Source organism: Pleurodeles waltl, chromosome 1_1 (genome assembly GCF_031143425.1).
Source record: "Pleurodeles waltl isolate 20211129_DDA chromosome 1_1, aPleWal1.hap1.20221129, whole genome shotgun sequence".
Taxonomy (NCBI): domain Eukaryota; kingdom Metazoa; phylum Chordata; class Amphibia; order Caudata; family Salamandridae; genus Pleurodeles; species Pleurodeles waltl.
Genome location: NC_090436.1, coordinates 566,908,185 through 566,927,288, shown reverse-complemented (window position 1 = coordinate 566,927,288; position 19,104 = coordinate 566,908,185). Strand labels below are relative to the sequence as shown.

Here is a 19,104-nt window from a genome sequence, read left to right as displayed (position 1 = left end):
GATGAGCTGTAGCAAAGACCACTTGGGAAGTAGCTGTGCAAACAAATAATGATTCCAGCAATCTTACTACAAGTGGAACATGCCACAGCTGCAAACTCCTGATAGGAATACACCTTGAACACAAGCATGTCCAGCTGAACATGCATAGTAGAACCTGAGAAGGGTTCTTCCAAGATAATCACCGTCCCATCAATACAACCAAAGCAGGTATCAGGAAGGTAGCTCTATGGGTACTTGTTGGGCCTTCCTGAGTGCAGCTGACTGTTATCCAGATGAATAATTGTATGTATCCTCACACTTTTGGGACATATCCGGGATAGAAGAACTCTTTGAATTCAATGTAAAGGAAATCTAAACTAGGGTCCCACTCATGTCAAACCTGTTTCCCACTTTGCTTACAAACTTATTTTTTCTACTGCTAGTAGATAACTGATCGACACATATCTGCATCCGAGGTAGCTTTCTTACCTTCATTAGGCAGGGACTGTATAAGTGATTATCTGTAATCTTCAGTTGGGTATGTACTTAGCTGAACTATGAAAGTTGTTCTAAGATTTTGTAAACCAGCTTGAAAAAATCATGAATTGGAATCAAAGTTGAAACATTTTTCATTGCTTCATACTCCCTAGTTTTCAGTAGCCCACTATCTAAGATTTTTCACTTGACTGAACATGTAAGTTGCATATATTTCTCAAACGTATTCAACTTGTATTTTCCTAATAATCATTTTTCTCCTTTGCTTCATTCCAGCAAGAGAGGTGTGAAATTGTAAAAAATAACTACATTTACAAGGCATAGGTGCTTCCAAAATCTATCTACCTTAAAAAAAAAAAAAAAACCTTGTCGCTTTTGGTGCCATACAGCGAGGCAAAAAAATACGAGAACTTTGACAAGGGTTCATATTAAAGCAGCTGCAGGGCATGGATACTACTAAGGTTCGAATTTTGCCACCTTTCCACAAGTTTGCATTGAGGCAATGGAAGTAGACAGGAAGCGGACGTTCCAGGGTTGGAGTGCCCTGAAAGTCTGCACACAGGCACAAACTTAGATGGGTATTCAAAAACTCCCTCAATAGCCTCCCACACTGGAAACGTTTCAACATTTATTCTAGACAAGGGTAAGAGTAAAATGTTTTCCAGGCTCAGAAAAAACAAGAGTTTAAGGAAATTGAACTTGCAGCAGGTCAGCATAATTTTGCATAGGCAAATACATGTATTTGCTCATGCGAAAACTGAATTCACAAATATTTGCCAAGAATACACTCTCCAGGCCTACTTCTGTGAACTATTGCGAAATCCTGAAAGTTGAAAATTTACACCAATGCATAGTAATATACTTGCGGGTTCCCTTTTTTGACAATCGAATTGAGCTGAGCCCCTTAATTATTTTTGCATTGCCTATAATGGTTTACATTGATAATTAATTAGTGATCTTATTTCACATCCTCACTTGAATCCAGGAGGGAGGTGGACCTTTGGGCTCACAACCCGAGTGCACTGGAGTCTCTGTCCTGGTGCACAGGCACAAAACTGCATCGCATCAAGGATGGCTCTAATGGATGTTACTGTCTGTGAAGGAGTCAGGTGAGACTTTGGCACCACAACAGTGAACTCACTAACAATGTTAGAAGGTTGGCTGTCTTCTGGAGGCAGTCTACAACTGCCAAGGGTGAGCCTACCTTCAACAGCCAGTCATTGAGGTGACTGGACCCCCTAACCCTTGAAGGTGTACTGCAACTACCACCCAAGGGGTACTGGTGAGGTGAAAAGAGAACACTGCAAACTGAAAATGCCCTGCCCTGCTCCGAACTGCAGGTTAGATCAGAGGCTTCCATCCTTCGATTGCACATGGAAATAGCAAAAGCAACACCCAGTTCCTCCTTTCAGGTGTAGAATCCTCCCCATGGCCCCTCTGACCAAAAGGGCATGCACTTCTTGCTGCAAAATGCACATGTGGTACTCTGTCAGCAGCTCTAATGGGGTTGGAAGGTGAAGAGGAGTTGAAAGAAATGTGAGGGTGTGTCTACTTTGGACAGTTTGAAGGACCTACCCATCAGATGTAATGGTTTGCAACCCTCAGAGAAAATGGGAGATCCTACCTCCTGCAGAGTGCCTGTGAGTCAGACTAGGGTTTCAAAGTTGTGGGTGCTGGAGGTCCATGGGACTGAGATGCAAGTGCTCATTAATGGCCTGGGCACTGTCTCTAGGAGCCAGAACCTCGACTTAGAATGGGCTGAAAAGTATGCTGTAGCAGAGCAGTGTTATGGTCTGACATGGACGGTATTGGAAGCACCTGCTATGTCCCGGAGATGGAAGAAATTGTTGGGGAAACTATCTAGCTGGCACAGAAAGATCCAAAGACTGTGGCATGACTTTCTTTCTATCACTCTAGTGCCAAAGCTGCTTTCTCACCAAAGAGTCAAGAGCCATCGACTGGCATATCCGGACATCCCCGGAGAAGGCTGTAGATATCATCCAGGCATGGTGCTAAAGAACCACACTCACTCCCATGGCCCAACCCAAACAATCAGTTATCTCCAAGCTGGAGCAGATAAATGTACCTGCATCCCATCTATCCTGAATAGTTTTGGCTAAAGAAGTCGCAAACTCCTCTGGGACCACCAGCATAACTTCAGCGACTATGTCCCATAAAGCATGGGTGTACCGGTCAAGATAGCAGATGGCTTTCAGCGAGCACTTGCTAAAAGCTTCCATCTTTTGTCATTCACAGTCAAGTGGGGGGCTCATAGGAGGGCATTAGTGTTAACCGTATTAGTGAATGCCCGAACCACGATGCTTCACGAGTAAGTCAGGGTCTCCAGGAGATGGTCTGTGGTGACAAGTGACCTGTCTTTTGACAGGGGACTAAAACATGATGTGCGCATGTGCCCAAAAGTGTGACCACAGGAGCATCATTAAAGGGCAGGTAAGGTTCGGTAGAGGCCTGGCCATGATGAAGAACCCTATGAGGACATTAATATTAACCTCCACGGTGGGGAGCTGCAGGTGAAGGACCTCTCAAGTTCATCTGATCACAACTGAAAAAGATGGACTCTCCTCTGTGGCAGGGCCGATGGAAGTGATCAGCTCGGTGTCGGGAGAGGTGTCCAAACCACTAGCATCCTACTGTCGTCCTCTTTTAGTGGGACAAATCTTTTTCTCTCATCATAGTCTTAGTTTTCACCAGACTCTGATCTGAAACACTGACTGATTCATGTATGCACACCTGCCTGGTAAAGGTAATGTGTCAGAATTATAAGGATTTCCAATAGGCTGGGCTCTGGTGGGTTTAAATTGAGGCAGAGGACAAGAAACGTTTGGCTCAGTCTAAGCCCACCGAGCCCACTATAGGGTGCACATCCTACTCCTCCCCTTTTTCCAGTGTTGGCGTTTATGTCAAACGACCTGGCACAGGGACTGGGACTAAAGGTGGCACCAAAGCCAATACAGAACCAAAGCGGGTTTGAGAGGCACAGGGATTGTAAACCTGTCAGGAGTTCGACTGGAGGCCCCTGTAAATCCTTTGGACCTAAAAGTGTGCCAGAGGGAGCCAGCAGCGTACCAAAAATACACAAGGCTTCTACTTTCTGTGACATAGCCAACTGACTTAAGAATTGAGGGTGCATCAGGTCTAGGCTCAGAATTATTTCCTCAGGATACTAGGAGCAAGACAGGACATAACGCTGACACCCTTGTTTCTTCTTTAAGTCAGAGAATGGTGAAAAGTGGCAGATTTCTCCTTGCAATTCTTGTGTTTCTAGACATACCTTAAGACATCTTCCATGATGCAGATCTGTCAATGGGAACAACTTCAGGAACAGGACCTTCCTTTTGACTTCAACCAGTCACGGTGTGAAGTATTGTGGAGCTTCATGATCCTGCATTGCCTTCGGGTTCATCTGGGAGAAGCCATTGCAGGTCTTGGAATTGTATTCCAATTCCAAGCATGAAAACCATACTGAATGGGACCTGATACACACATCTGCTTGCAACAGTCTTACAAGGTTTAAACCATGCTGTTTTAGTAGCGGACATTTCCCTTGCACACTGGTAAAATTTTGGAAAAAAAAGTTGGGAACATCTTGTTATAAACTAATGAGTAGAGCTGCAGATCTGCATCGGAAGGTGTGGAAATAAAGGAATTGACGTCCGTGAGCACGAGTTGCATCTATATGTGGCTCTGTCGTCATTGCCGGGGCAGATCCATGCCCAAGCTGCGCCACACGATGTCACCTAATGGAATGTAGGAGTACTTCTTTTGAGTTTTCCAGGTCCAGTTCAACATCTGGGGAATATTCACAAATATGGGCTTAGAAGTACCCAATTTTATTTTCTGCACATTTTACTTTGAAAGCAAACAATCACAAATCTTACTTTCATGCTTCTGTATGCATCTGCACATACAGAAAGAACATTCTGGGAGCATTATAAATTTGTAAACGTGAAGATAAAAAAAAAAAAAAATACAAATACTTTGTGAAATTTAATAAAACAATACAAAAGCAATACAAGGAGACAGAAAAGAAGATTTGTCGAATAGCGGGGGTATGTTGGATGGGATAAGATGTACAAATAAGTTCTGTTGTATAAACATAGTATAACAAACAATGTGCGAGAGCTGAGAGCCAAGCCTGAAACAATAAATGCATTGTAGGTTACCTTTACAGTGGGAAACCCCAGTACACTATTCAGGGTTTATGCGAGAGGAGAATAAAGACAGAAGCAAGAATAGTAGAGGAGGAAGAATGAGAGTAGCAGGGGATGAAGAGCTAAGTGGGAAATAGGGGGGTAAGAGGGAATGTATGGGGAGGGTAAGGAGTGGGTGGGCATCAGAGTGTGGTGAAGGGAACTCTGTGCAGAGTATAGTGTCTGGGGAAGAAAGAGGGAGAAGAAAGGGTGGGTAGAAGTGATTACGTGGTTAGTTCTGGAGTAGATGGGACTTTATGGTGGCAAGTGGATAGTAGTGTACGAGGTTAGTCTCAGATTTCTTTGTTTTTTCTTTGATAAGGTTACTTAGGGAGTTGCCCGAATAAACATATGAACGAGGGTGGTAGGGCAAGGTTGTGCTCTACAGTAAGCCAGGTTGGTGATGAGGTATAAAGTGAATTTAACCAGGAGTGGCACTGTCTCGCTAGAAATGCTGTTTGATATCTAAAAGAGTGTGAGAGGTTCAAACCACTGAGTTTTTCGTGAAGTCTTCGTTTTAAGAGCAATTTGCGGCTTTTCAGATTGCTAAAGAAATTAATTGAGAAGGATGACTGTCTTAGTGAAAAAATCTGTCTAAGATGTGGATCAGTGAAATGCTTATTAGGAAGTTAATCATGGGAGATCATCACTTTGATGGTTTCAATTGGCCTACAGTAGGTGATTTATCTGGTCACCCACAAATCTAACAGCTCTTTAACCTTAGTGAAATTATTTTTTTCTTTGTGAATAAAAGATTCCTTAAGGTCCTGGCTGAATCAAATTCCTATATATTTTATTTTGTGAGGTACCCATTTAAGACTGTAATATCCAACAACAGAGCTGCTACAGTGGATATTTTGAGTGAGAATCTCTGTTTTATCCCTATTAAGGCTATAACCAGAGACTAGATTTTTGTCATTAATAATTGATATAACATTGGGTACTGCAGAGTCTGCATGTGTTGTGAACATTAAAATGTCATCTGCATATGCTGCAACTTTTTGTGGACCGGCAGAGAAAGTCATACCAATGATAGAAGGGTTCTCTCTCGAGTTGTGCCAAGGCTAGTAGGAAGAGTAGAGGGGAGAGGGGGCACCCTTGTCTAGTATCTTGCTGTAAACTGAGGCTGTTTGACAAGGTACCACTGATCTTAATTCTGTCCTTAGGCTTTTTATATAACGTGAGGACCATTCTGGAGAGGTTTGGGCAGAGATTGAAGGCAGTGAGGGTTGCATGAAGGAAAAACTAAGAGACCTTGTCAAATGACTTTTTGACATCAAATGCTAAAGCTCAAGTTGGTAGGATGAAAATGTGAGACCTCTATGGTTAGCATCCAATCTGAAGTGAGAATTTTTGCAAATATTTTGCAATCTGTGTTTATTAGCGATATCGGTCGATAGTTCTTAGGGTCAGATGGGTCTTTACTATCCTTAGGGATAACAATAATACTCGCTTCTAAAGTGGTACCAATAACGCGTTACTGTGGAAGCGAAGTGAGAGAAATTGTCATATGGGTTAGGATTCAGCACCCCAAGTGTGGCAGAAGTGGGAAGGAACGACATCTTGCCCTTTTACCTTCCCACTTTAAGGGATTTTATAGCTTTTTCTATCTCGAACTGGGAGATAGGTTCTTCACGTAAGGCCTTGGTTTTGTTATCTATTTTGATTAGAGGGATCGTACTGAGGTACGGTAAGCAAAATTCTCACAATAAGGTAACCTTTAGAATAAAGGTTTCGGTAAAATCGTTCTAAAGTGGGGAGAATGTCCTCCTCCCTCATAGAAGAAGAACCATGTTTACTGATGATGGATGTTATCTTTGGACATCCGTTTATTTTGTTTGTTGAAAGAAGCCAGCCATTTCCACGATTTGTTGCAGCCACAGAATGAGATTCCCTTGTTTCTGATTACAATGAGGTTCACCTTGATACTTAAGATTTTATTGTAGTCATATTTTAATTTCATTAAATGGTTTAGACGTGACCTGTCTGAGTTTTGTTTTAGTTCCTTCTCAATGAGTTTGATTTGCTGCTCAAGCTTATCCAACTGTAGGTTGTCTTGTTTGTTTTTCCAAGACAGAATCATGTGGCCTCGGATGGCAGCTTTGAGAGCGTTCCTTATTATTAGGGGGGTGGGTCCTGAGTTCCTGTTATGTTCCAGAAATTGTATAATTTCATGTTTAATTGCTTCTCTAAATATAATGTATTCCGTGAGTAGATTAATAATTCTCAGAGATTTCGGCTTGGCAGCAGCGGATGAAACGTCATAGGAGGGAGAGTGATACATGAGTGGTCTGAAACGAGAATTGGTTGGAGGTGTTGGGAACATAGGTTTTGTCAACTAAGATGTAGTCCTTGTGAGAGAATGAGTTATGGGGATGAAAGAAGAATGTATAGTACACTTGCCAGTTGGGTTGAACATTCTCCATATGTCCTTCAGCCTATAAGAATTGCATATGTTAAGCATCTGTTTGTGTGACTTGTTCAGTCTGAAGGAACATGTGGAGTTTCTGTCAAGAATACCATTTCACGGATCGCCGCCGACAATTATTCTTGAGTCGTCAAGGATAAGTGCCATCTTTTCATTTTATTGAGCTCAGAAATCGGGAAGATCATTGTTAGGGGCATAAATAATCACAACATAGATTTTAGTTGTGTCTTTCTGCAGTCTTGTTACTAACCATTTACCTTTAGAATCCATTTCGGAGGCGCTAATTTGTAGACCAGAGGAATTAGAGACAAGTGTAATGACATTCTTACTCTTTTTATAGGCTGGGGCGCAGGTAAGGTAACTCATCCAGTTTTTACGTAGGATGTCTTCCTTAAGATAAATGTTTGTTTACTGTCAGAGGATCAGGTCACCTTTGAGTTTGTGGAGGTAGTGTATGATTTTTTTTAGCCCATCGTGGGGTGAATTAAACCCTTCACATCGAAAGACCATATCTTTACATTATGAGTTTATGGAGGTTGGGAGAGGTTATAGAATGTGTCAATATAGTGAGAATGAGTAAAGGAGGGTAAAGATGCCCACCCAGGGTGTGAGGGGAAGGTGAGGAAAAGATGTTACACTCAGGATGGGACGAGATTAGCAAGGAGTGGCAGAAAAGGGATAGGTAAGGGACGCCTAAGGCAGGAGAAGAGTAAGGGAGGGAGAAGACTAGGGAGAAGGAGAGAAAGAGATGAAAAGAAAGGAAGAAAGGGGAATGGATACAGGGAACAATTTTAAAAAGTCCATATTACCAAGAGGAAATCAGAGACAAAATCATCCAGATGGGGGTGGAGGCGACAAGAGGCCAAGCCCAGCTGCATCACAACTAGACAGCTATGCCATCTGAATAGCATCAGGGATCAAGTAAAGGTAATAAAGCTATCCTCTTGAGCAATAGGAGTAGGTAACCAAACCTACTATTGCAGAGCGTTGTACAGTAACTATGTGATAACACCGGTATTCACATCCTGGCATTCGTACAATCTTAAAAAAATAAACCTTTGCTTGAATAGGGGACAGGGGCAGGGAAAACAACCTACTGAAAAAACATCTTCCCATAATATTACTTCTGCATCAAATTCTACAATAGTATCCTAGGCTCAAAAAACACATTCTTTGCATTACTGTTTCTTTAATTATCCCTTTTTTAATTAATTCCATATGACAAAAAAATGTGTTTCTATCTCCATGATTTCCAAAAAAAATAGCAACATACCCTATAGGTCACATGACAATCATTGTCAGTTTTAATACACACTTCCTACCACTCCCATTCATTCCCTAATTCAGTTATCATAGAACCATCTACATGTGTGGTGATGAACAAGTTACTACCTTCAGTAACGCTTTTTCTGGTGGCTAGAGTATCTACTAAGGATTCCTCACCTTTTGAAAATTTTCAAATGCGCCAGCATTCGCCAGAAACTTTTCTTGGTAGCTCTCCCAAGTCGGATAGGACGTCACAATGCCTATGGCTTCGTACGGCGTCCACAGAGCCCTAAAAGGCCAGTTTTCACCCATTTTTTCACACCTTTGAGGCACACCGGTGAAAGCAGTGAAAGCAACATCACAAAGAAATTACCATCTTCTAAGGTTTACATTATTATATATATATATATTTATATATATATATATATATATATATATATATATATATATGCATATATAAATATAAATATTGTAGGGAAATGCCCCCATTGGCATGGTTACCCCCTAACTATTTGCCTTTTGTTGATGCCAGTTATGATTGAAAGTGTGCTGGGACCCTGCTAACCAGGCCCCAGCACCAGTGTTCTTTCCCTAAACTGTACCTTTGTTCCCACAATTGGCATGGCCCTGGCACACATATAAGTGCCTTATAAATGGTACCCCTGGTACCAAGTGCCCTGTGGCCAGGGAAGGTTCCTGATGCCAGTGTGGGATTTATTGTAAAATACACCCAGAGGGCATCTTAGAGATGCCCCCTGAATACCAGTCTGACTCCTAGTGCTAGGTTGACCAGTTTCTGCCAGCCTGCCACAATCAGACGAGTTTCTGGCCACAAGGGGTGAGTGCCTTTGTCACTCTGTGGCCAGGAACAAAGCCTGCACTAGGTGGAGGTGCTTCTCACCTCCTCTTGAAGGAACTGTAACACCTAGCAGTGAGCCGCAAAACCTGTTGTTACAGAACCCCAGGACATCCCAGCTAGTGGAGATGCCCACCCCACAGGACACAGCCTCCACTTTTGGCGGCAAGTCCGGAGGAGATAATGAGAAAAACAAGGAGGAGTCACCTGCCAGTCAGGACAGCCCCTGAGGTGGCCTGAGCTGAGGTGACTCCTGCCTTTAGAAATCCTCCATTTTGAGTTTGGGGGATTCCCCCAATAGGAATAGGGATGTGCCCCCTCCCCTCGGGGAGGAGGCACAAGGAGGGTGTAGCCACCCTCAAGGACAGTAGCCATTGGGTACTGCCCCCCTGACCTAAACACACCCCTAAATTTATTATTTAGGGGTGACCCTGAACCCAGGAAATCAGATTCCGGCAACCCAGAGAAAGAAGAAGGACTGCTGACCTGAAAGCCCCACAGACACGACAAAGACACCAACTGACTTGGCCCCAGCCCTACCGGCCTGTCTCCAGACTCAAAGAACCTGCACAGCGATGCATCCGGCGGGACCAGCAACCTCTGAGGACTCAGAGGCCTGCACTGCACCTAAAGGACCAAAACATTTCCGAGAACAGCAGCACTGTTCAGAAACTGCAACAACTTTGCAACTTTGAAACAACTTCTAAAGAGACTCTCCCTTACCGCCAGAAGCGTGAGTCTTCACACTCTGCACCTGACGCCCCCGGCTCGAGTCCAGGACAACCAACACCGCAGAGAGGGCTCCCAGGCGACTCCAATGATCTGGACACCCCGAGTCGACCTCCCTGCACCCCCACAGCGACGCATGCATAGAGGATCCAGAGGCTCCCCCTGACCGCAACTGCCTGGTAACAAGGGAATCTGACACCTGGACCAAGCACTGCACCCGCAGCCCCCAGGGCCAAGAGGAACCACCCACCAGTGCAGGAGTGACCAGCAGGCTTCCCTCAGCCTAGCCCAGTCGGTGGCTGGCCCCAGCAGCCTCCCATGTGCCCTGCCTGCATTGTCTAAGTGACCCCCAGGTCCCTCCATTGCTTTCTATAGCAAACCCGATGCCTAATTTGCACATTGCGATCGTCCGCCCCTGTGCCGTTGAGGGTGTGTTTTGTGTACTTGTGTGTGTCCCGTCCCCCACCCAGTGCTCTACAAAACCCCCCTGGTCTGCTCCCTGAGGACGCAGGCACATACCTGCTAGCAGACTGGAACCAGAGCACCCCTATTCTTCATAGGCGCCTATGTGTTTTGGGCCCTCCTTTGACCTCTGCACCTGACCGGCCCTGTGTTGCTGGTGCTGTGGCTTTGGGGTTGCCTTGAGCCACCACAGCCCCAACGGCAGGCTGCCTACGCCCAGGAGACTGACTGTGTAAGTGCTTTACTTACCTGCAAAAACTAACCAAACTTACCTCCCCCAGGAACTGTTGATTTTTGCACTGTGTCCACTTTCAAAATTGCTTATTGCCATTTTAACTTAAACTGTGTGTACTACTGTTTTAAATCAAAGTTCTATACCTGTGTGAAGTACCTTGCATTTTATGTACTTACCTAAAATCTTGTGGTTCTAAAATAAATTAAGAAAATATATTTTCCTATATAAAAACCTATTGGCCTGGAGTTAAGTCTTTGAATGAGTGTTCCTCATTTATTGCCTGTGTGTACAACAAATGCTTAACACTACCCTCTGATAAGCCTAATGCTCAACCACACTACCACAAAATAGAGCATTAGTATGATCTAATTTTACCACTATCCACCTCTAAAGGGAACCCTAGGACTCTGTGCACACTATCTCTCACTTGAAGATAGTATATACAGAGCCAACTTCCTACATTGGTGGCAGCGGTGGGATCTAAGACTTTGCATTTGCTGGACTACTCAGCCAATACCTGATCACACGACTAAATTCCAAAAATTTCATTAGAAATAGATTTTTGCAATTTGACTATTTTTTCCTAATTTTTAAGAGTCCTGCTAGGGCCTTGAGTAAGTCCCTGTTAACATTTCTTTTAGAGTTTAAAAGTTTTTAAAAGTTTGGAATTAAGTTCTAGAAGTAGTTTTTAGATTCTTACAAAAAGTAATCCCAAATTTTAGAGTGATAATGCCTGGCACAGATGACATTACCTGCATCTAGGGATGTCTTAGGGTCTCTCTGTAAGCTAACAAAGATAAAGACTGGGTCCAACCCCAGCAAGGTAAAGCTCCAGGAGCTCTTGGCAGGAGGATACTCCTTCAGATGGGGAAATTAGTGAACAGGAGGAAGAACTCACCCCTCCTGTCCTAATTAGGGAAGACAGGGTTCCTAAAACCCTGACTCCCCAAATCATAGTCAGAGAGCGTGGTTCTTCTACAGGGGAGACCAGTGCCCCTGAGAGCATTGAGGACAGCCTAAATGAAGAGGACCTCCTGTTAGCCAGGATGGCCAAGAGATTGGCTTTGGAGAAGCTGCTCCTAGCCATAGAAAGGGAAAGAAAGGAGATGGGTTTAAGTCCCATCAATGGTGGCAGCAACTTAAATAGGGTCAGAGAGAATACTGACATCCTAAAAATCCCCAAATGGATTGTAACTAAATATGAAGAGGGTGATGATATCACCAAGTGGTTCACAGCTTTTGAGTGGGCTTGTGCAACCAGAAAAGTAAGCAGATCTCACTGGGGAGTTCTCCTTTGGGAAATCTTCACTGGAAAGTGTAGGGATAGACTCCTCACACTCTCTGGTAAAGATGCAGAATCTTATGACCTCATGAAGACTACCCTGATTCAGGGCTTTGGATTCTCAACTGAGGAGTACAGGATTAGGTTAATGGGGGCTCACAGCTCCTCGAGGCAAACCTGGGTTTATTTTGTTGACTTCTCAGTCAAAACACTAGATGGTTGAATAACTGGCAGTGGTGTAAGTGATTATGATGGGCTCTATTATTTATTTATGAAAGAACATCTGTTAAATAATTGCTTCAATGACCTCCACCTCCCCTAATTTAAAAAGAGAAGGGGGTCTGCGTCAGACCCCCATGCCCTAGGGACCACCACCTCCCCAGGACTATTGATGTTGGAGGGGGCAGCATGGCCTCCCTTGAGGAGCCAATAAAGGCCCTGGGGGCCGCCTTCTGCTATGTCCCGGGTTGCCCAACCTCGGGACATAGCTGTTGCCCTGACTTGGTGGGAGCCTTGACAGCAGATGCCAACCCACACAATATACTGTGGGGCACGACTAAAAACTCTCTTGACTGACTATAAAACATAGCTAGTCCGAATGGCAACTTTCCAAGCCTAGTTGGGCCATGACTAAATGTTACAGTACGCTGTGCAGAGAGTCCAAACGATCCCCAATTGGTACTGCAGAGGCAAAAGTAGATAGGACTAATGCTCTATTTGTGGTAGTGTGGGCGAGCAGTTTGAATTATCAAGGAGTCGTGTTAGGTATTTGTTGTGCTCACAAAGGCAATAAATGAGACACACACCCAATGAATAAATCCCAAACCCATTTAGAAAAATAAAACGTGATTTTATATACGCTTTGAACATAAGAACTTCGCTATAAGGTAAGCAGTTTTTAAAAGATAAATACTTTGAAGTTTCAAAATCAACACAGTGCAATTTTTCAGCTCAGCAATGTTCACCTACAGGAGCAAAACAAGAATGCAGTTTTGCAGGTAAGTACACTTACAAATCCAGTCTTCGGGATTTTAGGTCAACACAAGGCAAAGTTTAAATCAGTATCGAGTGCACCCAAAGCAGCACTGGGACGCCCTGGTACTGAGGTTGAATTCAGATTAAGGTGCCCAATGTTAACCAATGGAGACTGGGGAGTGAACAAAGATGTGCTGCTCACAGGTGAGTAAAGTGATGTCAGGGTTGATGTCAAGGGATTGAGGTAAGCACAGGTGGGGGTCACAAGGCAGCACCAAACTTACACTCTCAGCGGCATGGGGACAGCCGGGTGCAGAGTGCCAACATAGTGTTGGGCACCCAATGCTAACCAATGAAGACTGGAGGTCACCGAAGATGCGCTGCTCACAGGTGAGTAAAGAGGTGTCAGGGATCAAGGTAAGCTGAGGGGAGGCCACAAGGCAGCACCAAACTTACACCCTCTGCAGCCACAGTAGCCGGGAGGAGAGTGCCATTGCGTCAGGCATCCAATGCAAATCAATGGGGGGGATCAGTTTTGGAAAAAGGCTGCAGGCTTGGGCCAGGAGGCTAAACTAAGAAAACACACAGCTGCCATGGTAGGTTCTGATGCTAGGGGACGTAGGGACACCGATGGTCCAGCTCCCCAGTGACCCAGGGAATCCATGGTGCAGGGGTGTCCTTTAGTGTCAGGAAGAGCTTACCGGGCAGGTCCCGGTCAGGGGGGAGTCTTCAATTTGAGGATGCAGGCTTTCAGGCAGAGTCCGGCAGGGGCCACCCTATGGTGGACTCGGACTCAGGATACCTGGGGAACCTTTGCAGAACTGGTGGGGTACTTGGACTCAGGGCATGGGTGTAAGAAGTTGGCTCTGTATATACTATCTCAAAGTGAGAGATAGTGTGCACAGAGTCCAAGGGTTCCCCCTAGAGGTTGATAGTGGCAAAATTAGATCATACTAATGCTCTATTTTGTGGTAGTGTGGTCGAGCAGTAGGCTTATCAGAGGGTAGTGTTAAGCATTTGTTGTACACACACAGGCAATAAATGAGGAACACACATTCAAAGACTTAACTCCAGGCCAATAGTTTTTATATAGAAAAATATATTTTCTGAATTTATTTTAGAACCACAAGATTCAAGATTTGAGGTAAGTACATAAAAAACAAAAATCTATTTTACTTTACTGCAAACAATATTTCCTGGGCATCATGTGATAGGACTTCCACATCACTAGTGTAATCAAGTTGATAGGACTTAGGCTAACCATAAAGCACAGTGCTTTATGATTTAACCACATTGTCTGTTCACCCATGTAGTAGACATCTAAGGCCATCATATAGGGAGATGGGCATGGACACTAAAATCACACACACCAAAAAATATAAACACAATGATGATTTTCTTGGAACCACTGTCTTTTTGAGATTCAATGCACTCATTAAATATTTAAAATACATAATGAATGAAAAAATTCAGATTCTTACAGAGGGTGGAGTTTGTTTACTGTGTCATCATCTTGAGTCCTCTGAAGATCGGAACGGATCTTTCTAACAAGTGGGGTACAGTAGCCTTTGGCGATCTCAAGTTTCTCCACTTTTGTTAAGCCATACTCCTGAACAAAAAAAGTACAAAACTTTAGAAGCACAAACAACAAGTTTATCCCATCCTCAGCAGACCAGGATAAAGGGATGAATTATGGATTGAAAAAGAGAACATCTCTTGTGGAATGCATGTACAGTAATGCTCAAAGTATTTCAGTCACAGGAATCAGAAAAAAAGTAATGCTGGAAGAGAGTCAGCACACAAAGGCCTTGTAAAGAGTTACTCATAAAACAAGAAGCAACTGTTTTCATTGACTTTACACATTAACTATGTCACTTGCATAAGATGATGGCAAAATCAAAAGTGCTGATATGGCACAGAAATGAACAGCAAAGTAAGACACTTTGACGAGAAGACAATGGGTTTAGCAACAGCTTAGAAAGAATGATTAGGGGAGGCAATACCAATGGTGACCTGGGAAAGATACAGTAAAGATGTAAGTGCTCTTACGAAGGTATATGAAGATAAAATGCATTCAATTTTGTGGGCTTAGCCCGTGAAAAAGGATCTGAAGTAGGGATGTGGCACGCGACTAGAGGAAACAGCAATTAAACTGTTGCATTTCCTTTTTTTCCTACTGCCCCCATACGCCCATTTACACCTAAGATTACTATTCTAGTGAAATTATTTTCAAAGTAAATCCAATGAATGTAAGAGTATCTAGGAGGTGGTGGAATAAGAAGTTATTTTTTTAAGGTAACCTGTATATATACCTTAGAAGTTGGCCATTAAAACACATGAGGAGCTGTTCAAAGAAAAACGTTGAGAGAAGGAGGGTTTAAATGACATAAGTGAAAACGAAAAAAAAAAAAAAAAAAAAAGCCTTCAACACTCTTTGGTCAAATTTGTTACGTACAGTGTAAGTTGAAATTGTTCGGTAGAAAGTAATATTTCAAACCGTTCCTAAAATTTACAGATAGTTCTGCAATTGTTTTAAAATCTCTGCTGACATGTAACACAAGTGGGAAAATATTGTATTTCACTTTAAAGTATACATCTAGGATTCCTCAGTGGCAATATTTGTAGGCACATAATGGCAGATGTACAACCATATACATTTTTATTAGCATTTTAGAAATAAATCATAAAATAAAGTAGACTCTAACAGTATATATAATACACAACACAGATATAGTCCAACTAAGTTTTTAGGCTTTGCAGAAAACAGAAAGTAAGTATTAGTCACTTACCTTCGGTGAATATTCTGTCTAACAGCAGGTTCCTCATCTTGTGAATTCTCCCAGGAACCATACATGACCTGGAAACTCTAGCAACAGCTACTGCGTGCTGGCACTGTTGGTCTCAGTCACAACTCTATCCACCCTCCAGACATGACAAAACAAAGCCAAAAATAAGCACCACCCATGCACACTGATGTGAGTTTATTTACTTTCTTTTCTACACCCTCATATGCAGAGCTTGTCTAACAGAATGAAATTAACTGACAGAATTCTAATCTAACTTGCCACATTACTGTTCCTAAAAGTCTACTACACATACCGGGGAGTTGGGTGAATAGTGAGGAATTGGAAGTCAGAGTGTCCACAAGACAGAGTGCTACCAAAGGTCAGTTACTCACCTTATGAACCAATATAAAAGTAATGACCCCTCCATTGAGATAGGTCTGAGAAGTGGGATTTACACCAAGAAGTCCTGAAAACCAAACAGGCAAAATGACCATCCCTACAAACTTGGGTCAATACAGTAGCATATGGTAAAAGTACTTACAAGATGTTCAAGTGACCACATGGCAAAAACAGGCTACGACTGTAGTTGCACCTTTTAGCCTGGTCGAACAAGCCCTATAAACCCCAGGAAGGACCTTTTTGGCTAAGGAATAACACAATCTGATGCAAAGCAAAACCCACTATGCTAAGGTCTGTTTTTGCACTGTCCTTCTGGTCATCATGTTGGTGAATATAACGAAGAGCTGATCAGCCAAGTTGCATGCGTCCTAAGTACCAGCTTATCTTGAAAAAGACTGTAGAGGCTGGACTCAAGTTTGTAATTCATGGATGCGACATGCAATGAGGAACACAGTATTCAAAGTCAATAATGGAAGAGGACAGAGATGAAACGGTTCAAAGGGAGAATTCAAAAAGAATGTTAAGACCAAATTAAGGCCCATTGGTGGTTTCAACAAGGGTTAATCAGATAACTGAAGAAACAGCAAAATAACTGATAAATAACTGTGCAGACAGCAAAGCCTTTCCACACCATTAGGCAGCCACCATTCACAAGTTCTGACAGGGGTTGTTCAGGAAGGGAAGGACATAATCTTGCTGAACAATCTGAAGGACCTAATAGTTCAAAGTGATGAAGCACCAGCTGAATAGACAATGCTGGAGTCTGCCCCAACAGGCCCCAAATGTCTGCTGGAGGGGGACCAAAGGAGGTTTGATGCCAATGGCAGGGGAACAGCGAGGGAGGAATGATGCTGCCGACTAACATCCCACCTGGCCCTAGAGCTGCAGAAAGATTTCACTAGCAATTGACCATGTTACGAGCAGCGCCACATTTTCAGTACAGTAAGGAGCAAGTCATATCGCTGCTGCCATTAAAGTGCTCAAGAACCGTATCTGCATTCTCAAGTAGTCTTAGGGTATGTCCATGAAGGAAGCTTGCAACGCACAAGAAAATCCAGGGCAACCCAATCCAAGCATGATACCTGATGAAGAAACTGTTGCTCATGGTTGGAGCAACAGAACGAATGGTATCCAGACCAGAACTCAAAATGTATTTAGTAGCACCAGACCATCTTGAACTCTTTGAGCAAAAGGACTGCAAAGATCTTCAGGCAAGGCAAGCAAAACTTTGTGTCCTATCCCAAATTACAGCAACCCAAGAGGCAACCAGCATTCAAGTAGGTCAGTACTAGGATTGCTGAAGAAAAGAAAATCTACTTGCCCATCGTCTTAAATGTTTTGGACTCCTTGCCCCGAGAGACCAAAGGAAAGGGGTTCCCATTTAACTTCGCATATGAAGGCCTGATCCGCAAGGTTCTCAAGAGTAGAATGTCACATCTGGAATATCAGGTACATTGGCGCTAGACTGTGTCATTGCACAATAAATCATCCTCACCAGATGGGCAGAGCAAGGGTGGGACCATGCCGACATAAAATCTGACAGGATTTGTTAACCAGACCCAGACTGAGAAACTACCATCGATATTAGTCTTTGTCTCCTATGTGTGGTGTTGGGATTCTAGAACTTCTACAACTAAACAAACCATCACTGTAGGTAATCTATTCAGCTGGGTCCTAGAGGCAGATTTAAATTTGGTGACCTATCTAAGCCACTGGAATTTGGAACATCAAGATGTAAGCCAGCATCAGTATAATGAGGAGTGAGCAAATGATCTGCGTCTTCACCTCATCCTCACCACGAGGGACGTGTACAAAGTTCTGCAGAACATCGGAGTGCAAACCAAAAAATGTTTCATCCTCCAAATATACTGTTGCTGAGGTACAGGAAAGAAGGAAGAGCCCTTAGCTGGGACCAGGCTTTGTTTATAGTGTGGCTCAACATCTGGTGAGCCTGTACTGAGGCCGGTTATGAGTCAGTAGGGTTAGGTGCCAGCAGAGCATCAGCTGAGGTGGCATGGGGTCAGACAACACCGAGCAGGCCCTTTTAGAAGGACCTCAAGGCAACTTGGAGGGATCTGTAACTATCTTAAAAAGTGCAGCATGGTTTCTTTAAATGTCACAATTTGTGGCAGGGTTAACAATGACCAGTGGATCATAAAACACATGCACTCCAGTTTTGGCATCAGCTAGAGATAGGTCAAAGCCACAGATGGGTTCCTCGGAAACTGAGACTCTGTTCGATAGAACGGGAGCGTCTTGAAGTCAAAGAGCCTGGCCCGGACAGAATGGCATAAGCTGAAGAGGATAAATGGCCTCATTATATGGAGCAGGAATGGCCCGTTTTTTTATGCAAAGATCTTCAGGGCTGCAGACACTGGCTGTTGTGGCGAAAAGGGAATGTCACTGCTATCCACCTCCACTTACAGATTCCTCAGCAGGACTCAATGCATTAGCCTCCAGGCTATGCCAACAATATGTCAATTAGCAATTGATGAGAGGTTTAAGCACTGGGATGCCTAAAGAGGTGATAACATTTTTAACCTTGTGTTCTGACAACACTTTATGTGAGTATTCAGAAGCCACTCCCTGAAAATAAGGAGGACGTTGGGATCTAGTCCTTTTATTGACTAAGGTGGGCATTCTTCAGCTAGATGTTACTTAAAAATACATTTAAAATATACAAATTTTATGAGTAATATTTTATTTGCACTTTTGCTTATCTTATAACCATCTCAATATCACTGCCTCACAAAATAAGCTGGACAGAATGGTAATTGATCATGTTTAACTAGTTGTCCGTTTACAGACCTGCATTACAATCAAACAGAAGGCTCAGATTTCACATGACACAAAGGCCAAAAATTGTCAGTCGATGAATAAGTCTATTACCCAGTCTGTGCTGCATGGCATCTGTCACTGGAGGCTTCTCTCGCTCTAAGAAAAGCATGAAGAACTCTGAACTAAGCACAAGTCTTTCTAGTATTTTCAAACTCTAATTTTG

General features: G+C 43.3%; 1 protein-coding gene across 1 annotated transcript in view; it reads right to left on the bottom strand.

Annotated features, from left to right (window-relative positions):
* Positions 1-19,104, bottom strand: part of PPIP5K2 (diphosphoinositol pentakisphosphate kinase 2) — a 1,112,711-nt gene that overhangs the window by 608,313 nt on the left and 485,294 nt on the right. The window contains exon 20 of the mRNA XM_069226183.1: positions 14,400-14,527. Within this exon, the coding sequence (XP_069082284.1) occupies positions 14,400-14,527 (128 nt within the window). The remainder of the gene's footprint in view (positions 1-14,399; positions 14,528-19,104) is intronic.